At 43.3% G+C, this 18,700-nt stretch overlaps 2 protein-coding genes and 1 non-coding gene across 4 annotated transcripts; all 3 read left to right on the forward strand.

Annotated features, from left to right (window-relative positions):
- Positions 1-27: 27 nt before the first annotated feature.
- Positions 28-4,664, forward strand: pdia7 (protein disulfide isomerase family A, member 7). The gene is made up of 12 exons (XM_024394335.2): positions 28-336; positions 920-998; positions 1,311-1,428; positions 1,512-1,619; positions 1,764-1,893; positions 2,060-2,299; positions 2,767-2,949; positions 3,033-3,141; positions 3,225-3,353; positions 3,450-3,529; positions 3,617-3,674; positions 3,795-4,664. The coding sequence occupies exons 1-12, from the start codon at positions 179-181 to the stop codon at positions 3,882-3,884; spliced, it is 1,482 nt and encodes a 493-aa protein (XP_024250103.1). The 5' UTR covers positions 28-178; the 3' UTR covers positions 3,885-4,664.
- A 366-nt stretch (positions 4,665-5,030) lies between these two features.
- On the forward strand, positions 5,031-10,477 carry LOC112228747 (T-complex protein 1 subunit gamma). Of its 2 annotated transcripts, XM_024394359.2 has the most exons (15): positions 5,056-5,157; positions 5,882-5,932; positions 6,960-7,021; positions 7,128-7,178; positions 7,272-7,334; positions 7,446-7,542; positions 7,792-7,909; positions 8,035-8,221; positions 8,353-8,502; positions 8,593-8,725; positions 8,834-8,915; positions 9,021-9,201; positions 9,383-9,628; positions 9,714-9,845; positions 10,173-10,477. In XM_024394359.2, exons 3-15 carry the CDS (start codon positions 6,968-6,970, stop codon positions 10,263-10,265), a joined length of 1,587 nt encoding a protein of 528 aa, XP_024250127.1. In that variant the 5' UTR covers positions 5,056-5,157; positions 5,882-5,932; positions 6,960-6,967; the 3' UTR covers positions 10,266-10,477. The 2 variants fall into 2 exon arrangements, with proteins under 2 accessions (XP_024250117.1, XP_024250127.1); XM_024394349.2 differs by lacking the exon at positions 5,882-5,932 and having other exon boundaries at positions 5,031-5,157.
- On the forward strand, positions 9,936-10,071 carry LOC112246330. Its single transcript, XR_002952906.1, has one exon. It is a non-coding gene; the product is annotated as a small nucleolar RNA SNORA15 (small nucleolar RNA).
- Positions 10,478-18,700: the final 8,223 nt, after the last annotated feature.

Genomic DNA, 18,700 nt, shown 5'->3' on the forward strand with positions numbered 1-18,700 from the left:
TAAGAGTGCAATCTCCAAGGCGCACATCTAGACACACACAGATGTTCTTGATTACGTCACAGCTCTACTACACACTCCCACCCGGCAGTGAACTTGAATGCAGAGCAGTGAGAGGTAGTGAAAAGCAGAGGATATCAGCTATAGTATATCGCTGTTGGGAGCACTTAATTCTGCTGCGATGGGTACGTTGGGTCCATTTCGCATGTTCTTGCTTTTTGCGGTGGCTCAGCAGAACGTCTTTGTAGCCGCCAGCGACGTGCTCGAGCTCGGGGATTCTGATTTCGATGACACGGTAGCAGAGTACGAGACTGTGTTGGTGGAGTTCTTCGCGCCTTGGTAAGCAGTGTTATAGCTAGCGTTGTAGCTAATTCGTTAGCATACAAGGAAAGACGACCATCTAAACATGTATAGTAAATACAAATTCATTCCTAATTTTAATATGTATTATACCGCACACTGTTGTAGATGAACTATTTGCATTTAGAACTGCAGCTAACGTTAGCCGATTAAACTGTCTTACTCTCTAGCTCGCTATCTTGACTCAATGTGTCTGCTCAATTCAAACTGTAACAGTGTTAGATTATTATTTTCGCCATAAACAGTGCATACTAATTCTAGCTAGATATATCGTGTTAGCTATTACACTACCAGTTCACTTCTGAGAGTGAACTGACACTAAATCACGTTAGCTATAATTGGATCTAGTTAGCTATAATTGGAGTCATGACTTGAGTCAGTGTATTCTGCTCTGACATATTTGAGTAGTGGACTATAACTAGGCTAGGTCTCTCTTATACATTTTTCTGAGCCACCTGATAGCTCAGCTGTCACACTATTGCCTCTAACGTTTTTCCCATGTGACATTTTATCATTCTCTTCCTTTTCTTTGTATGGCGCCTCCATCTCATCTCTCTTTCAGGTGTGGTCACTGCCAGCAACTAGCCCCAGAATATGAAACTGCAGCAACAAAACTAAAAGGGACAGTGTCTTTAGCTAAAGTGAGTATACTAGTTTGTCTACACATGATACCCCAAAGGATGCATTGTATTTCCTTGCATCCAGATTAGTTAAAATCCATTTGTTCAAAATGTGTACCTTTTACACTTTTTTTTTTTTTTACCAGTTTTTGTTCCCCAGGATTGGTATTGCTTTAAAATTTGGGGATCAACTGTACATGGTAGCTGTGTCACTTCTCTTTTATCTTTGTTCCCACAGTAGCTTTAACATCAGGGCTGCTTCTGGATACCGCCACTCTGAATGCACTGCTATTTAACGGTATATTGATAAATGGTTTCTGTCATTTTCCCCAGGTAGACTGCACAGTGAACTCTGAGACGTGTGGACGTTTTGGGGTCAATGGGTACCCCACACTCAAAATTTTCCGCAATGGAGAGGACTTTGCTGCTTATGATGGACCCAGAAGTGCAGGTGGCTACTTTAAAATCATTGCTGTTCTGTTTTGTGGTTTAGTGTATGTATGACTCATCTAATGTTGTCCCATGTTCCCATAGATGGCATTGTGAGCTACATGAAAAAACAGGCAGGTCCCAGTTCCGTTCCTCTGCACAATGAGAGAGACCTAGATGCATTCGTCAACCATTTTGAAGCCAGTGTGGTTGGTGAGTTCACTTTATTAATCACAGCAAAGTAGAGATCCTTTAGTCTATTGAAATACAAAAAACTGTATGCAAATATTTTATTTTAAAAAGGTCTATTTTTTATGAACTATTTGAGTGACTTATATTCTCCCTCCCTGCTGTTAGGTTTTTTCTCAAGTGCTGACAGCTCTCAGATGGCTGAGTTTCTGAAGGCGTCTAGTGCCATGAGAGACAGCCACCGCTTTGCCCACACTGCAGACCTGAGCCTGGGCCTCAAACACGGCGTGGAATCAGAGTATGTGCTGTAGTTCCCCTTACATATAATCCCACCTGGGTTCTGAACCTTCAGCCCTCTGGTCACTAGACTATGAGGGCACATTAGTTGGATATGACATCATAGATTATTGCCAAGTAGTAGTACCTTATAATGATGTCACAATCCTCGTGTCTCTCTTAACCAGCACGGTGGTGCTCTTTCGGCCCCCGCGACTCAACAGCAAGTTTGAGGACAGCTTGGTCAAGTCTGATGAGGCTGTCTCGATCGCCTCTCTCCGTCAATTCATCAGAGATAATGTGTTTGGGCTGTGCCCCCATCTGACTGCTGAGAACAGAGAGAACATGAGGGGACGGGACTTGCTGGTGGCCTACTACGACGTGGATTACCTCCGCAACATCAAGGGCACCAACTACTGGAGGAACAGGTGAGAGCTGCTCTCCTTTCAGAATCACCTTTATTCGCCAATTACATATACACATACCTGGAATTTGACTCAGTGAAATGGTGCTGCCATCTATAGACAATATACAGATAGAGGAATTTGCACAAAGTCTACATACAATATAAGTAAGCAAAGAACTCTACATTATACACTGATTTACAGTAACGATATACAATTTACAGTAGGAATTTATCAATCTATGCACAGGGATGGATGCTACCGTGATGTGTGTGTATATGTAGTGTTGTGCAGAGGTGTACAAAGTGCAATTGCAGTATAGTGCGGTTATAGGTTTTACAGAATGATGATGGCATGGTGTAAAGTCACACAGTCCCTATGAACCTGATGGTGAGACCTGCAGCACGGGGGAAGAAACTGCTCTTACCTTATACCTTCCTCTCTCCTTTTCTCTCTCCATCACTCTTTCACTACCCCTTCTCTCTCCCTAGGGTGATGAAAGTGGCCACTCAGTTCCAGTCTCAGGGGCTGAATTACGCTGTGGCCAACAGGGCTGAGTTCCAGGAAGAGCTGGAGGAGGAGTTTGGCCTGGGGACGTCCGACGGGGGAAAGCTGCCTCTCATCACCATCAGGAACCGGGAGGGCCACAAGTACAGCATGCAGGAGGAGTTCACGTGAGTTAAATAACACATGACCATCACAGACCCTTATGCAGTCTGGCCAGCTGTCACACTGCTCATCTGTCCGTCCATTGCAGACGGGACGGGAAATCCCTGGAGAGGTTCTTGGAGGACTACTTTGCTGGTAAACTGAAGAGGCAGGTCAAGTCAGAGGCTGCTCCCGAAAACAACGACGGCCCAGTCAAGGTGAGCGGAATAGAACCAACAAACGTTTGTCGCTTTTAAATATGGTAGGAAGATATTTAAACAAATCCCTTTTGCCTCTGCAGGTGGTGGTGGCGGACAACTTTGAGGAGTTAGTGAACAACCCTTCCAAGGATGTGCTGCTTGAGTTTTATGCACCGTGGTGTGGACACTGCAAAAGCCTGGAGCCCAAATACACAGAGCTTGGGGAACAGGTGAGGTTCACATCTGCAAGTGTTGCTTAGCTGGTTTTGAAAGTTACAAACCATCATCCAGAAGCTCATTATTTAGATTTTTCTTCTTCATTACAGTTGTCCGCCAACACCCACATTGTTATAGCAAAGATGGATGCCACTGCTAACGACGTTCCTCCAACCTACGATGTCCAGGGGTGAGCCTCTACTTTTTGTCTATTGTCTATGTCTACTACTCTGTAATCTGCTATTTTAATCTCATCTGTTGTTCTTCTTCTTCCCAGTTTCCCCACTATTTTCTTCGTCCCAGCAGGACAGAAGGACCAGCCTCGGAAATACGAGGTTAGGCTACAGCACCACTTTTCCTCCTCCAAAGGACATGGATTAAATAACACTTAATGCTCTGTAATCAATATTCTGATACATTTCTTCACGGTTTTAACCATCCGTATATGTCAATAGGGTGGCAGTGAGGTGAATGATTTCCTCAACTATCTGAAGGAGGTGGCCACACATCCCCTTATCCTGGGCAATGCCAGAGAAGACTTGTGAGAGCGCAATGAAGAGAGAGAAGAAAGGGGGGGGTGGGCTTTACTTGGCTCAATGTGCTCTAGCGACTCCTTGTGGCTGGTCGGGTGACTGCAGGCTGAATGCAGTTGTCAGTTGAACGGTGTTTCCTCCGACACATTGGTGTGGCTGGCTTCCGGGTTAAGCGGGCGGGTGTTAGGAAGTGTGTTTTGGTGGGTCATGTTTCGGAGGATGCATGATTCGACCTTCGCTTCCCGAGCCCGTTGGGGAGTTGCAGCGATGAGGGAGAAAAAGGGGGTAAAAGGAACAGAGTTTGGGAAATTCAGATTTAGGGTGAAGACTACTGAAGCACTATGGACAGGCTTAGATTTCAGTTGGACTTTTATGCCAAGCATCTCACCTGCTCTTCTGGAGGAGAGGCAACCTTAAAGTTTGAAATGTCCCCTCATTGTACTGAATTTATCATATTGAACTCCATTTGATATTTACTTACTATAATACACTCCATATCACTCTATTTTGTTTTGTGTTACATACACAATATAGCACATCATCCACATATTAGTACGTTTTATTAGAGACATCTCTGTATTTGTTATCAAATTAGTGATATTTATTGGTATTATTTATTTTTCATAGAATGTATAGTTACATCAGCTAGCACCTCTTGAGATTCATGTTTTACATCAAATTTAACTATTGAAATCATTTGAGATGTCTTGCATGAAAAGAGTTATCAACTTGAAGATTAGGCAATGTCCAATGCATGGGTATTATTTGATAAATAAAAAAGACGTCACAGAATGGGCTTGTTTCTTTCTGGACTACATATCCCAAAATGCAAAACATGCGCGTGTAATAGTGACGAGCACTAAATGGTAAGCCTAGTAAATATAGCTAAACGTTTGAAGATACAGGTAGCTTTAAGCCTTCATGCACATAATTGATACCACAGAGCTGGTCATTTATTGGGTTTCTATATAATGTCCATATATGTACTGCGACATAGGATTTGATTTGATAGGGCGACATAGGATTTAATTTGATAGGGTAATCATACGAGGAAAACAATATTAACTTGAAGATAGCGCCCACTGGCGACTTCCTCTTTCGTAGTCACACGCAGATTGGGTTGTACGGCTGTTCATCAAAATTTCCTCGTCCTTAATTGGTCATTTCTTGCCCAACCCGCCCAGCCACAAACAAATAAGCCTTTCCTTTGCTGCTTTAGAGAACTTGGTAGGCGGCTGATCAACGCACGCTGCCAAAATGATGGGAAGACCAATCGTCGTGTTGAGTGAGTGATAAGCAAAGTTACAACATTTATCAATTAATTAAATACAGAAGTGTTTTAAGTGTATTTTGCTACATTTGTGAGCATTTTTATTCATGCGCGGGGTTCGGGCCTAGCTAGCCAGTGATGTCTCGAGTTGTGACAGTCATGCTGCGTAGTTAGCGGAACAATCAACACACTTTCATCCAATTTGGGGAAAAAACAGGGCTGCTGTTCTGCTAGTGTTCTATTTGGTAATGGTATGCACAGCATCTAACGTAGTTAACAAACCCTTCGGGTAATTTTTAATGGATGCTAATTTGCTATCTGCCTTACTAGCTAGATCAAAGGTGCGCTATTTCTCTAGTGTCTCCTCGTTTTGGGGGGATGGGCTCAGTATCTGGTTCGGGTCTGTGTCTGCACCATCGTTAGCTACCGTTTTGCCAATCTTGCAAATGTAAGTTCAGAAGTGGAATACCGATTATTGGATGACAAAAAAAGCCGATACCGATTAATCTGCCGATTAAAATATGTTACAAATATATGTATTTGTAATAATGACAATTACAACAATACTGAACACTTATTTTAACTTAATATAATACATCAATAAAAAAATCCATTTAGCCTCAAATAAATGAAACGTATTCAATTTCGTATAAATAATGCAAAAACAAAGTGTTGGAGAAGAAAGTAAAAGTGCAATATGTGCCATGTAAGAAAGCTAACGTTTGAATTCCTTGCTCAGAACATATGAAAGCTGGTGGTTCCTTTTAACATGAGTCTTCAATATTCCCAGGTAAGAAGTTCTGGTTCTAGTTATTATAGGACTATTTCTCTCTATACCATTTGTATTTCATATACCTTTGACTATTGGATGTTCTTGTAGGCACTTTAGTATTGCCAGTGTAACAGTATAGCTTCCGTACCTCTCCTACTTGGGCTCGATAACAGCCACCCTCAAAGTAGCGTTACCCATGCAGAGCAAGGGGAACAACTACAAGTCTCAGAGCGAGTGACGTTTGAAATGCTATTAGCGCGCACCCCGCTAACTAGCTAGCCATTTCACATCACATTGTTACACCAGCCTAATCTCGGGAGTTGATAGGCTTGAAGTCATAAACCGCAGAGCTGCTGACAAAACGCATGAAAGTGCTGTTTGAATGAGTCAGTCAGACTGCTCTATCAAATCAGACTTAATTATATAACACACAGAAATGCGAGCCTTAGTTTCCAGATTCGACCATATTAATGACCTATCATCTTGAAAACAATACATTTATTCTTTCATTGAAATACGGAACCGTTCCGTATTTTATCTAATGGGTGGCATGCATCAGTCTAAATATTCCTGTTACATTGCACAACCTTCAATGTTATGTCATAATTACGTAAAATTCTGGCCAATTAGTTCGCAATGAGCCAGGCTGCCCAAACTGTTGCATATACCCTGACTCTGCGTGCAATGAACACCAGAGAAGTGACACAATTTCACCTGGTTAATATAACCCACCGTTCCTAGGCCGTCATTGAAAATAAGAATGTGTTCTTAACTGACAAGTTAAATAAAGGTGTAAAAAAAAAAAAATATTAAAAAATCTGCAACATCGGCGTCCAAAATTACCGATATCCGATTGTTGTGAAAACTTGAAATCGGCCATTCCGATTAATTGGTCGACCTCTACTTCTAACTATACACTTATCGGCCTACAATTTGTCAGTCAAGTTGCCAAATGCACTGTACAAACCGCAGCATCATGGTCAGTAATTTTGAGCTTAGGCCAAGTTAAGAGACTGTCACCACCTCAATTATCTTCTCTCTTCAGGCCAGAATATGAAAAGGGAGTCTGGACGCAAGGTTCAGAAAGGGAACATCGGTGCCGCAAAGGTAAAGATGACGCACCTCTCCGACTTCCCCTTCCCCCATAATTTTCTTTCTGATGTTTGCTGAAACATGAGAAATTCCTGCAGCCTTACGAAGTCTAATTTTACAGGCAATAGCAGATGTCATCAGAACATGCCTGGGACCAAGAGCCATGATGAAGGTTTGTACCAGGACACAATTCCTGGCACAGTTCTATTTTGGCGTAACTTTGGGATTGAAGTATCTGTCTTAACCGTTCCCCATCTATTAACAGATGCTGCTAGACCCCATGGGCGGCATTGTCATGACCAATGATGGCAACGCCATCCTCCGAGAGGTGAGGTTACTGCACTACATTTCCCATCAGCACCCTTTCACCATCTTCCAAATCAGTGCATGTAAACAAATTCAGGTCTGTTCAAGTTACTTTTCCTGTAAACAAACACAGATCCAAGTGCAGCACCCGGCAGCCAAGTCCATGATTGAGATCAGCCGCACCCAGGATGAGGAGGTGGGAGACGGCACCACGTCAGTCATCATCCTTGGTAAGTGGCCTGGTAGTGGAAGTATTTCATTTCACTCGATTGACATGGAAATGACTGAGATCCAGTCAACATAGTCAATGTACCCTTTTGAGCTTCAGGCTATTTAGGATTGGATGTTGTGGCACTCCTACTCAGAGGGCCCATGTTGATTCTTATGCCTCATCAATCGTCCTCTAAGCATCGTACTGTTTGCACATTTTAAAACAGCTCTTGGTTAACATTCTTTTTCAATCTTTGGTCTGTCTCTAGCTGGAGAGATGCTGTCTGTAGCAGAGCAGTTCTTGGAGCAGCAGATGCACCCCACAGTCATCATTAGTGCCTACAGACACGCCCTGGACGACATGCTCGACATGCTCAAAGACATCAGGTATAGATTGCATACACTTACACACTTACTGATGAACACTCAATTGCATTCACTTACACACACAATTCTCCCTCATAAACTTTTACACTCAGTTCTATTGACCGACTGTCTTTGTTCCCTCCCAGCACCCCGGTGGATGTGAATGACAGGGCACAGATGCTGAAGATCATCAACTCTGCCATCTGCACCAAGGCCTTGAGCCGTTGGTCTACCATGGCGTGTAATATTGCCCTGGACGCCGTGCGCACTGTGGAGTTGGAGGAGCACGGACGCAAGGAAATCAACATTAAGCTGTACGCCAAAGTGGAGAAGGTGAGCTTTAACATTTGCGTGTATATGTTAAATGTCTTGCAGTTACAAGATTGATATCAGTGACAAAGGTGTGGTCATTGGGATCGTGACACCAGGTTGGTTGATTCCTCGTGGTTTTGCTATGGTTGTAGGTGCCTGGTGGCTTCATTGAGGACTCATGTGTGCTAAAAGGCGTGATGGTCAACAAGGACGTCACTCACCCCCGAATGCGCAGAATGATCAAGAACCCCCGCATCATCCTGCTGGACTGCTCCCTGGAGTACAAGAAGGGCGAGAGCCAGGTATTGAAAACGCGTGTACAGTCATGCACACATGCAGTATAAGCATAACAGTAGCAGGTACTAGCCAATAAATGTTGTGTTCCTATGCAGACTGACATTGAGATCACACGTGAGGAAGACTTTTCCAGGATCCTTCAGATGGAGGAAGAGTATATCCAGACGATCTGTGAAGACATCATCCGCCTCAAGCCAGACCTCATCTTCACTGAGAAGGGCATCTCCGGTACTACGCGCGCACACACTATGTAAAATTCTCTACAAACTGCTCTTAATCCTCCAAAGCTACCCCTACACTGACCAGAGAAACTCATCTCTCCACTCATCTCCCCAGACCTGGCACAGCACTATCTGATGAAGGCCAACATCACAGCCATCCGCCGTGTCAGAAAGACTGACAACAACCGCATTTCAAGGTAAGGTCAAGTCCACACAGTATTCTAAAGATATGATGACTATTAATCCTTCTATATATTCTGTTAACGGACTATTAACGCTGATATCATTATCCTCCTTCTCAGGGCATGTGGGGCTCGCATCGCCAGCCGTACAGACGAGCTGCGTGAGGAGGACGTGGGAACCGGCGCTGGCCTGTTTGAGATCAAGAAGATTGGAGACGAGTACTTCACCTTCGTCACAGAGTGCAAAGACCCCAAAGCCTGCACCATCCTGCTGAGAGGCGCCAGCAAAGAGATACTGGCTGTACGTAACAAGTTACCCCTCATGCACAAAGACTATAGCAAGAGGTCTCCGTTACGGCAGAAGCAGCTCATAGTCAGGCAGACCGTAACCAGACAGAATGAATGATCCTCATGGTGTGCTATCACTCGCAATGCTTCATTGTGGATCCAAACAAAGTGTTGTGTTTCTCTCTGTCCCTCAGGAGGTGGAGCGTAACTTGCAGGATGCCATGCAGGTGTGTCGTAACGTGCTTCTGGACCCATCTCTACTACCTGGAGGCGGGGCGGTGGAGATGGCTGTGTCCAAGAGGCTGATGGAGCGTTCCAAGACCCTGACCGGGGTGGAGCAGTGGCCCTACCGTGCCGTGGCCCAGGCCTTGGAGGTTATCCCCCGTACACTCATCCAAAACTGTGGAGCCTCCACCATTCGCGTGCTCACCTCTCTCAGGGTATGCGTGTGTTTACTCTAAAATGTGCATCTTTGTCATTTTGTTGGGCACAGCAGAATCATTGTATTAATCTTACCCTCTGTAGGCCAAGCACACCCTGGAGGCCTGTGCATCATGGGGTGTGAACGGAGAGACTGGCACCTTGGCAGACATGATGGAGCTAGGCATCTGTGAGCCACTGGCTGTGAAGGCCCAGACATACAAGACTGCTGTGGAGGTAAGGGGGGCCAATGGGCTGCTGTTGAAAGTGATCATGTCAAATATATCTGCCACAAATGCTTGAATGTTTCCAATATTTTTTTTAAAGGCATGGATGAATTCTGTGTTACCTTGTCTGTTGTGAATGCAGTCAGACACCATGCAAGAACATTTTCACTTCTACTACTCTAAAGGATGAGTGCTTCCCAGTGCCTTATCTTCTTCACATCAAAGTGAATGCAATGAAACTCAGAGCACATTTAGTCTAGTTTTATGATTTGAATAAACAGTAAAAGGTGTCCATGAACCCCACTAATGTAATTTTGGTCTCTTCTTGCCTTTTCAGACGGCCATCTTGCTCCTCCGCATTGATGACATTGTGTCTGGAATCAAGAAGAAAGGTGATGACCAGGCTGGAGGAGGACAGGGAGCTGAGTGAAGATGGGAGGAGGAGGAAAGGAATGGGTTGGTTGACCAGTGGGCAAACAGACTGTGCTAGTGTACATAGGACAGCCTACTGTTCTCTTTTGGGATGCTATTTTCCAAAAAACATTGTTTGGCCTCGATTGTCAACCAAGTATGTGTCTCGCTAGTCAAGCGTACGCTGTAGCCATGTGTTTTTGATTTGCTATAAAATTTTAATCGAATGCTGTTTGACTCACTCAGTTAATTGTCTCTTGTCATGTCAGATTAAATAAGTATCTTCCATGAGTATTGTTTATAGCACTGTAGTACCCTGTTAAAGTGAAAAAAAGGCTCAAAAAAGTAGAACCTGTTTAGGTTCTGTTTCTCAATGAGCAACCGCCATAAAAAATATTGTCTTCAGCTTTATTAAAGTTAAATGCATGGGGGAAAAGACATTGCAATTCACCATCATATTGAAAAACAAGAACGGAGTACAGATAAAATATTACTTCTGGTTATGTCAAAAGGTTATTTTATTTTATCTGGGCATTTACTCCCATCCCTGACTGTTGAATAGGCCTTTAAGGAAGTCATAAAACCATGCAATAGGTCATGGTTAACTTTTTTTTTTTTTTTTTTTACTGTTTAACTTTACAAAAATACAGTCAAAGGTTTGGACACCTACTCATTCTGGGGTTTTTCTTTATTTCATTGTAGAATAATAGTGAAGACAACTATGACATAACACATTGACTCATGTAGTACATCAAAATATCGTTTGCCTTGACAGCTTTGCACACTCTTGGCATTCTCAACCAGCCTCATGAGGTAGTCCCCTAGAATGACTTTCAATAAACAGGTTTGCTTTAAGTGTTTTATTTTTAACATTTTATGGGATTTGTTTCAATGTGTTTGAACCAATCAGTTGTGACTAGGTAGGGGTGGCCATAAATCCATATTATGGCAAGAACTGCTCAAATAAGCAAAGAGAAATGACTGTCCATTACTTTAATACATGAAGGTCAGTCAATATGGTAAATTTTAAGTGCAGTAGCAAAAGCCAAGCCCTATGATGAAACTAGCTCTCATTAGGACTGTCACAGGAAAGGAAGACCCAGAGTTACCTCTGCTGCAGAGGAAATGTTCATTAGTTACCAGCCTCAGAAATTGCAGCCCAAATAAATTCTGAGTTCAAGTACACATCTGAACATCAACTGTTCAGAGGAGACTGTGTGAATCGGGCCTTCATGGTCAAATTGCTGCAAAGAAACCACTAAAGGACAATTAGACTGGCTTAGGCCAAGAAACATGAGCTATGGACATTAGAAAGGTGGAAATAGTTTCTTTGGTCAGATGAGTCCAAATTTGAGATTTTTGGTTCCAACCGCTGTGTCTTTGTGACGCAGAGTAGGTGAACAGATCTCTGCATGTGTGGTTCCCACTGTGAAGCTTGGAAGAAGTGGTGTGGGGGTGCTTTTCTGGTGACACTCAGTGATTGTTTCAAATTCAAGGCCCACTTTGCCATGCTGGTTATTACCACATACTGCAGTGATACGCCATTCCATCTGGTTTGGGACTATCATTTGTTTTTCAACAGGACAATGACCCAACACACCTCCAGCTGTGTGATGGCCATTTGACCAAGAAGGAGAGTGATGGGGTGCTGCATCAGCTGACCTGGCCTCCAAAATCACCTGACCTCAACCCAATTGTGATGGTTTGGGATGAGTTGGACCGCAGAGTGAAGGAAAAGCAGCCAGCAAGTGCTCAGCATATGTGGGAACTCCTTCAAGACTGTTGGAAAAGCATTCCAGTGTGCAAAGCTGTCAAGGCAAAGGGTGACGATATTTTGATTTGTTAACACTTTTGGTACAACATGATTCGATGTGTTATGTCATAGTTGTCTTCACTATTATTCTACAATGTAGAAAATAGTAAAACCCTTGTATTAGTAGGTGTGTCCAAACTTTTCACTGGTACTGTACGTGTCAACAGACCGTGCAAGTGCATGGATTCCTGGGCTTCGTCTCTATACGCTGACCTGAGAAGACCATTCAAAGCTATATGAAGGGAGCCTTCTTTGTTGACTCATCTGGCCAATGGCTCAGAATATGAGAAAAGGGAGCAATGAAATGCCATTTCAAGTTGTGCCTTTCCCAGCCCTGTACAGAAGCATATGGCAGTGTACCAGAAGCCTCAATACACCCTAATAAAAAATCGTCCCCTCATATTCCTTGATGGATACTTTTTAAAGCTTGTTCACCTACCAATGTAAAGGGATGAGAAAAGTATTTCACAACATTGGGATAGTCTGTACAGCCAGGTTCCAAACCACTTGACCTGTTCTAGACACTCATTGTATAACACTGAATATATCTGACCCAGATCTCCAGGATCAGGCCAGGTAGAAACAGAAGTGGTGTTGTCATCTCTGGGCTCTCTCTCCAGTCTCTGGGTCAACACCGCTGTCCAGCTCTGGAGAGGAAATCAGCACGTTAGTCATCGTTACAAAGCAATGAAGGTATTAGCATCTGTTACATTTTTCCAAACTCTTCAACAGTGTGTGAGTATTTATCCTTTGATTTAGCTTTTTGAGCATGATATGACTTTTTAAAACCTACGCACCTGTGTCTGACACCGTTTAAGGGGGGATGAACAGACGGCACCTGCTGTTAAGTGTGTTGACTCACCCATGCTGGCCTCACTGGATGCTGCGGAGGGGAGGCGTCTGTGCTGGTAGGTAGGCTGGAGGTTGGGAACCAGAGGCCCTGGAGCCAGTACAGAGGATGGGGGGAGACTCATGACCCCCGTAATAGGAGCTTGGGGTCGGACCACCTCCATATCCACGGCTGCTCTCAGTGGAGGGCCAGAAAAAGGGACGTGATCAGTGATGTGAGAAGTACAAAGTATAAACTGAGCATACCAAACATTAGAAACACCTTCCTTGGACTCCATAAGGTGTCAAAAGCGTTCCGCAGGGATGCTGGCCCATGCTCGCTCCAATGCTTCCAAAAGTTGTATCAAGTTGGCTGGATGTCCTTTGGGTACTGGACTATTCTTGATACATATGGGAAACTGTTGAGCGTGAAAAACCCAGCAGTGTTACAGTTCTTGACACAAACCGGTGCGCCTGTCACATACTACCATACCCCATTCAAAGGCACTTAAATCTGTTGTCTTGCCCATTCACCATCTGAATGGCACACATTCAATCCATGTCTCAAGGCATAAAAATAATTTTTTCTTTACCTCCCCTTCATCTACACTAATTGAAGTGGATTTAAGGGATCATGGCTTTTACATGGGTCTCATTTATAACCGTTGTGTAAATTTCACACTAAATATCTGTGTGCGGCATTTCTGAAAAGACTGAGCACATACAAAAATAGGGATTTATAAACTTGGTGCATGTTTCTGTTATAAATCAGACCCGTCCTGAAAATGTGCACGTGAACAAGCATTACAATTCTGTCTGAAAGGCCTCCCGAGTGGTGCAGTGGTCTAAGGAACTGCATCGCAATGCTTGAGGTGTCACTACAGACCTGGGTTCGACCCCAGGCTGTGTCACAGCAGGCCGTGACTGGGAGACCCATGAGGCGGTGCACAATTGGCCCAGCATCATCAGGGTTAGTGTAGGGTTTGGCCGGTCGGGATTTCCTTGTTGCACCGCGTTCTAGCAACTCCTTGTAGCGGGCCAGGAGCCTGCGAGCTGACTTTGGGTGCCTGCAAGCTGACTTTGGGTGCCTGCAAGCTGACTTTGGGTGCCTGCAAGCTGACTTAGGGTGCCTGCAAGCTGACTTTGGGCGCCTGCAAGCTGACTTAGGGTGCCTGCAAGATGACTTTGCCAGCTGGACGGTGTTTCCTCCAACAAATTGGTGTGGCTGGCTTCCGTGTTAAGTGAGCAGTGTGTCAAGAAGCCGTGTGGCTTGGCAGTGTCGTGTTTCGGAGGACGCATGGCTCTCGACCTTCGCCTCTCCCGAGTCCATAAGGGAGTAGCAGCAATTGGACAAGACTTGTAACTACCAATTGGGGAGAAAAGGGGGTAAAAAGTACATCAAAAACATTATACAAAAAATGTTGCCTGAAAAATGCCCATTCACCTTTTATGGTGACAATAGAGCCCTTATATTCTGTATACTTTGTAAGTATTAGAATTAACCCGAGGAAGTCTTCTAAAGGAAATAGCAATAGCGAACTTGATCAAATGTCTTTGTAGATGACGGCAGAATGTTAAACTTTTGCAGTGACATTTGCTGTAAGCCTAGTCTATCCGACAGACAAAAAGTTTATGAAAGACAACAATTGCAAATTGTGATTTTTTTGCATTGACTTTTTCTCGAACCTATGCTTATGCTGCACTGCCCAAATTCTGAAACATTGTCTGCTTACAGTGGTAGCCATACACACTTCAATAAAAAATATCAACAGTCTGTTCACCTGTATGTTATAAACCATGTTTCCTTCCTGATCCATTGAGCAAAATACTTTAAATAAAAGCGTATCTAATAGGCCCAATTGGCCCTTTGCTCAACCCCGCCCCTCTTAGTTACTGTTGCAAACCTGGACAAAATCTTCCTGCGAAGCCCAACTCCCCTCTCTACTGGCAAAATCCCCTCACAATGATCTCAAACTGTGTTTTTAATACACAATGAAATTAAACACCGACTACCCCTTGCTAATCAAGAAACTCCCTGGTATGTTGTAGTGGACTGTCATTACAATTGCTTCAATTGCTGAATGCACTGTCAGCCAAAGTTAGGCTACTAACCACTTTTGGAGCTAACTAGTGCTCTCAAATCGACTCCTAATGTCGACAGCAGATAAGTTGTATTCATATCATGGGTAACTTAGCTAGCTAACGTACATAAAAACAAATATATAAATTAACTGGCTAGCTATCTAGTCTTCGCAACGTTCGGTGGTCAATAAGACTTGAGTTAGCTAACAAACAATGTAACAAAACAGGCTCTGCACGAGGAGTCGGCAACCTTTCTCACGTGGAATGCTAATACTGATCTGCGTGCCAGTTATGGTTTTCATATGCACATTTTCATGAAACAGTTTCATTTAATTTATATTCATATCTCAAAATCATTGCCATGTGGTTAATCAAAATTCTATCCAAATCTAAATGAAAATTATACAAATCTAAAAGTTAACTTCTATTGCCATTGCCAACTATGTAAAAATAGCCTACATGAAGCCAACAAATAAAAACATTGCAGCCTGCAATTAGAAAATATCCTGATAAATAAATATCCTATAAATCACATTGGCTACGTATGGCCTCACTTCGCTGTGCACCTCTCAAATTTTGTAACAATGCGTAGGGCTCCATATAGCTCCGCATTGACATGATTGGTTTAAGATAGAACGTCCTGTATAAACACAAACTCACTTCCTTGACAACAGCTCTGCTCCGCTAAACTCATGAAGTATGAAAGCCCTGATGTCTGCAGAGGCTGCATCACAGTAAATGCTGTAAGGCCACTTCAGATGCCGGATTGACCATGCAGTCTTTGAGTCTCGGCCTCCGCAATGGATTGGTTCACTGAGATGACAGGGGTCTCGTGTGCCATACAAATAACACATATACAGTGGGGAGAACAAGTATTTGATACACTGCTGATTTTGCAGGTTTTCCTACTTACAAAGCATGTAGAGGTCTGTCATTTTTTATCAAATCAAATTTATTTATATAGCCCTTCGTACATCAGCTGATATCTCAAAGTACTGTACAGAAACCCAGCCTAAAACCCCAAACAGCAAGCAATGCAGGTGTAGAAGCACATAGGTCATAGGTACACTTCAACTGTGAGAGACGGAATCTAAAACAAATCCAGAAAATCACATTGTATGATTTTTAAGTAATTAATTAGCATTTTATTGCATGACATAAGTATTTGATACATCAGAAATGCAGAACTTATATTTGGTACAGAAACCTTTGTCTGCAAGTACAGAGATAATACGTTTCCTGTAGTTCTTGACCAGGTTTGCACACACTGCAGCAGGGATTTTGGCCCACTCCTCCATACAGACCTTCTCCAGATCCTTCAGGTTTCGGGGCTGTCGCTGGGCAATACAGACTTTCAGCTCCTTCCAAATATGTTCTATTGGGTTCAGGTCTGGAGACTGGCTAGGCCACTCCAGGACCTTGAGATGCTTCTTACGGAGCCACTCCTTAGTTGTCCTGGCTGTGTGTTTCGGGTTATTGTCATGCTGGAAGACCCAGCCACGACCCATCTTCAATGCTCTTACTGAGGGAAGGAGATTGTTGGCCAAGATCTCGCGATACATGGCCCCATCCATCCTCCCCTCAATACGGTGCAGTCGTCCTGTCCCCTTTGCAGAAAAGCATCCCCAAAGAATGATGTTTCCACCTCCATGCTTCACGGTTGGGATGGTGTTCTTGGGGTTGTACTCATCCTTCTTCTTCCTCCAAGCACAGCGAGTGGAGTTTAGACCAAAAAAGCTATATTATTGTCTCATCAGACCACATGACCTTCTCCCATTCCTCCTCTGGATCATCCAGATGGTCATTGGCAAACTTCAGACGGGCCTGGACATGCGCTGGCTTGAGCAGGGGGACCTTGCGTGCGCTGCAGGATTTTAATCCATGACGGCGTAGTGTGTTACTAATGGTTTTCTTCGAGACTGTGGTCCCAGCTCTCTTCAGGTCATTGACCAGGTCCTGCTGTGTAGTTCTGGGCTGATCCCTCACCTCCCTCATGATCATTGATGCCCCACGAGGTGAGATCTTGCATGGAGCCCCAGACCGAGGGTGATTGACCGTCATCTTGAACTTCTTTCATTTTCTAATAATTGCGCCAACAGTTGTTGCCTTCTCACCAAGCTGCTTGCCTATTGTCCTGTAGCCCATCCCAGCCTTGTGCAGGTTTACAATTTTATCCCTGATGTCCTTACACAGCTCTCTGGTCTTGGCCATTGTGGAGAGGTTGGATTCTGTTTGATTGAGTGTGTGGACAGGTGTCTTTTATACAGGTAACGAGTTCAAACAGGTGCAGTTAATACAGGCAATGAGTGGAGAACAGGAGGGCTACTTAAAGAAAAAACTAACAGGTCTGTGTGAGCTGGAATTCTTACTGGTTGGTAGGTGATCAAATACCTATGTCATGCAATAAAATGCAAATGAATTACTTAAAAATCATACAATGAGATTTTCTGGATTTTTGTTTTAGATTCCGTCTCTCACAGTTGAAGTCTACCTATGATAAAAAATTACAGACCTCTACATGCTTTGTAAGTGGGAAAACCTACAAAATCGTCAGTGTTTCAAATACTTGTTCTCCCCACTGTATATACACGTATTTGATACGGCTCGACTAAAAAAGCCATAAAATATATATATTTTTAAAGTATTGGTCACATACACATGTTGTTATTGCGGGTATAGGGTGTTTCTAGCTCCAACAGTGCAGCAATATCTAACAAGTAATATCTAACAATTTCACAATAATACACACAAATCTAAGTAAAGGAATGGAATTAAGAATATATAAATATATGGATGAGCAGTAGAATAGAATACAGTATATATACAGTGCCTTGCGAAAGTATTCGGCCCCCTTGAACTTTGCGACCTTTTGCCACATTTCAGGCTTCAAACATAAAGATATAAAACTGTATTTTTTTGTGAAGAATCAACAACAAGTGGGACACAATCATGAAGTGGAACGACATTTATTGGATATTTCAAACTTTTTTAACAAATCAAAAACTGAAAAATTGGGCGTGCAAAATTATTCAGCCCCCTTAAGTTAATACTTTGTAGCGCCACCTTTTGCTGCGATTACAGATGTAAGTCGCTTGGGGTATGTCTCTATCAGTTTTGCACATCGAGAGACTGACATTTTTTCCCATTCCTCCTTGCAAAACAGCTCGAGCTCAGTGAGGTTGGATGGAGAGCATTTGTGAACAGCAGTTTTCAGTTCTTTCCACAGATTCTCGATTGGATTCAGGTCTGGACTTTGACTTGGCCATTCTAACACCTGGATATGTTTATTTTTGAACCATTCCATTGTAGATTTTGCTTTATGTTTTGGATCATTGTCTTGTTGGAAGACAAATCTCCGTCCCAGTCTCAGGTCTTTTGCAGACGCCATCAGGTTTTCTTCCAGAATGGTCCTGTATTTGGCTCCATCCATCTTCCCATCAATTTTAACCATCTTCCCTGTCCCTGCTGAAGAAAAGCAGGCCCAAACCATGATGCTGCCACCACCATGTTTGACAGTGGGGATAGTGTGTTCAGAGTGAGGGGCTGTGTTGCTTTTACACCAAACATAACGTTTTGCATTGTTGCCAAAAAGTTCAATTTTGGTTTCATCTGACCAGAGGACCTTCTTTCACATGTTTGGTGTGTCTCCCAGGTGGCTTGTGGCAAACTTTAAACAACACTTTTTATGGATATCTTTAAGAAATGGCTTTCTTCTTGCCACTCTTCCATAA

This window comes from Oncorhynchus tshawytscha, linkage group LG03 (assembly GCF_018296145.1).
Source record: "Oncorhynchus tshawytscha isolate Ot180627B linkage group LG03, Otsh_v2.0, whole genome shotgun sequence".
In the NCBI taxonomy this organism is placed as follows: Eukaryota; Metazoa; Chordata; class Actinopteri; order Salmoniformes; family Salmonidae; genus Oncorhynchus; species Oncorhynchus tshawytscha.

Excerpts from the sequence above, each read along its gene's own strand:
- LOC112228747 (XM_024394349.2), top strand. The coding sequence starts at position 5,130 with ATGATGGGAAGACCAATCGTCGTGTTGA. Across the intron at positions 7,022-7,127 it reads GGAACATCGGTGCCGCAAAG|GCAATAGCAGATGTCATCAG; the intron begins GTAAAGATGACG and ends CTAATTTTACAG. Across the intron at positions 8,916-9,020 it reads GACAACAACCGCATTTCAAG|GGCATGTGGGGCTCGCATCG; the intron begins GTAAGGTCAAGT and ends CCTCCTTCTCAG.
- pdia7 (XM_024394335.2), top strand. The coding sequence starts at position 179 with ATGGGTACGTTGGGTCCATTTCGCATGTTCTTGCTTTTTGCGGTGGCT. Across the intron at positions 2,950-3,032 it reads AGCATGCAGGAGGAGTTCAC|ACGGGACGGGAAATCCCTGG; the intron begins GTGAGTTAAATA and ends CGTCCATTGCAG. Across the intron at positions 3,354-3,449 it reads ACACAGAGCTTGGGGAACAG|TTGTCCGCCAACACCCACAT; the intron begins GTGAGGTTCACA and ends TCTTCATTACAG.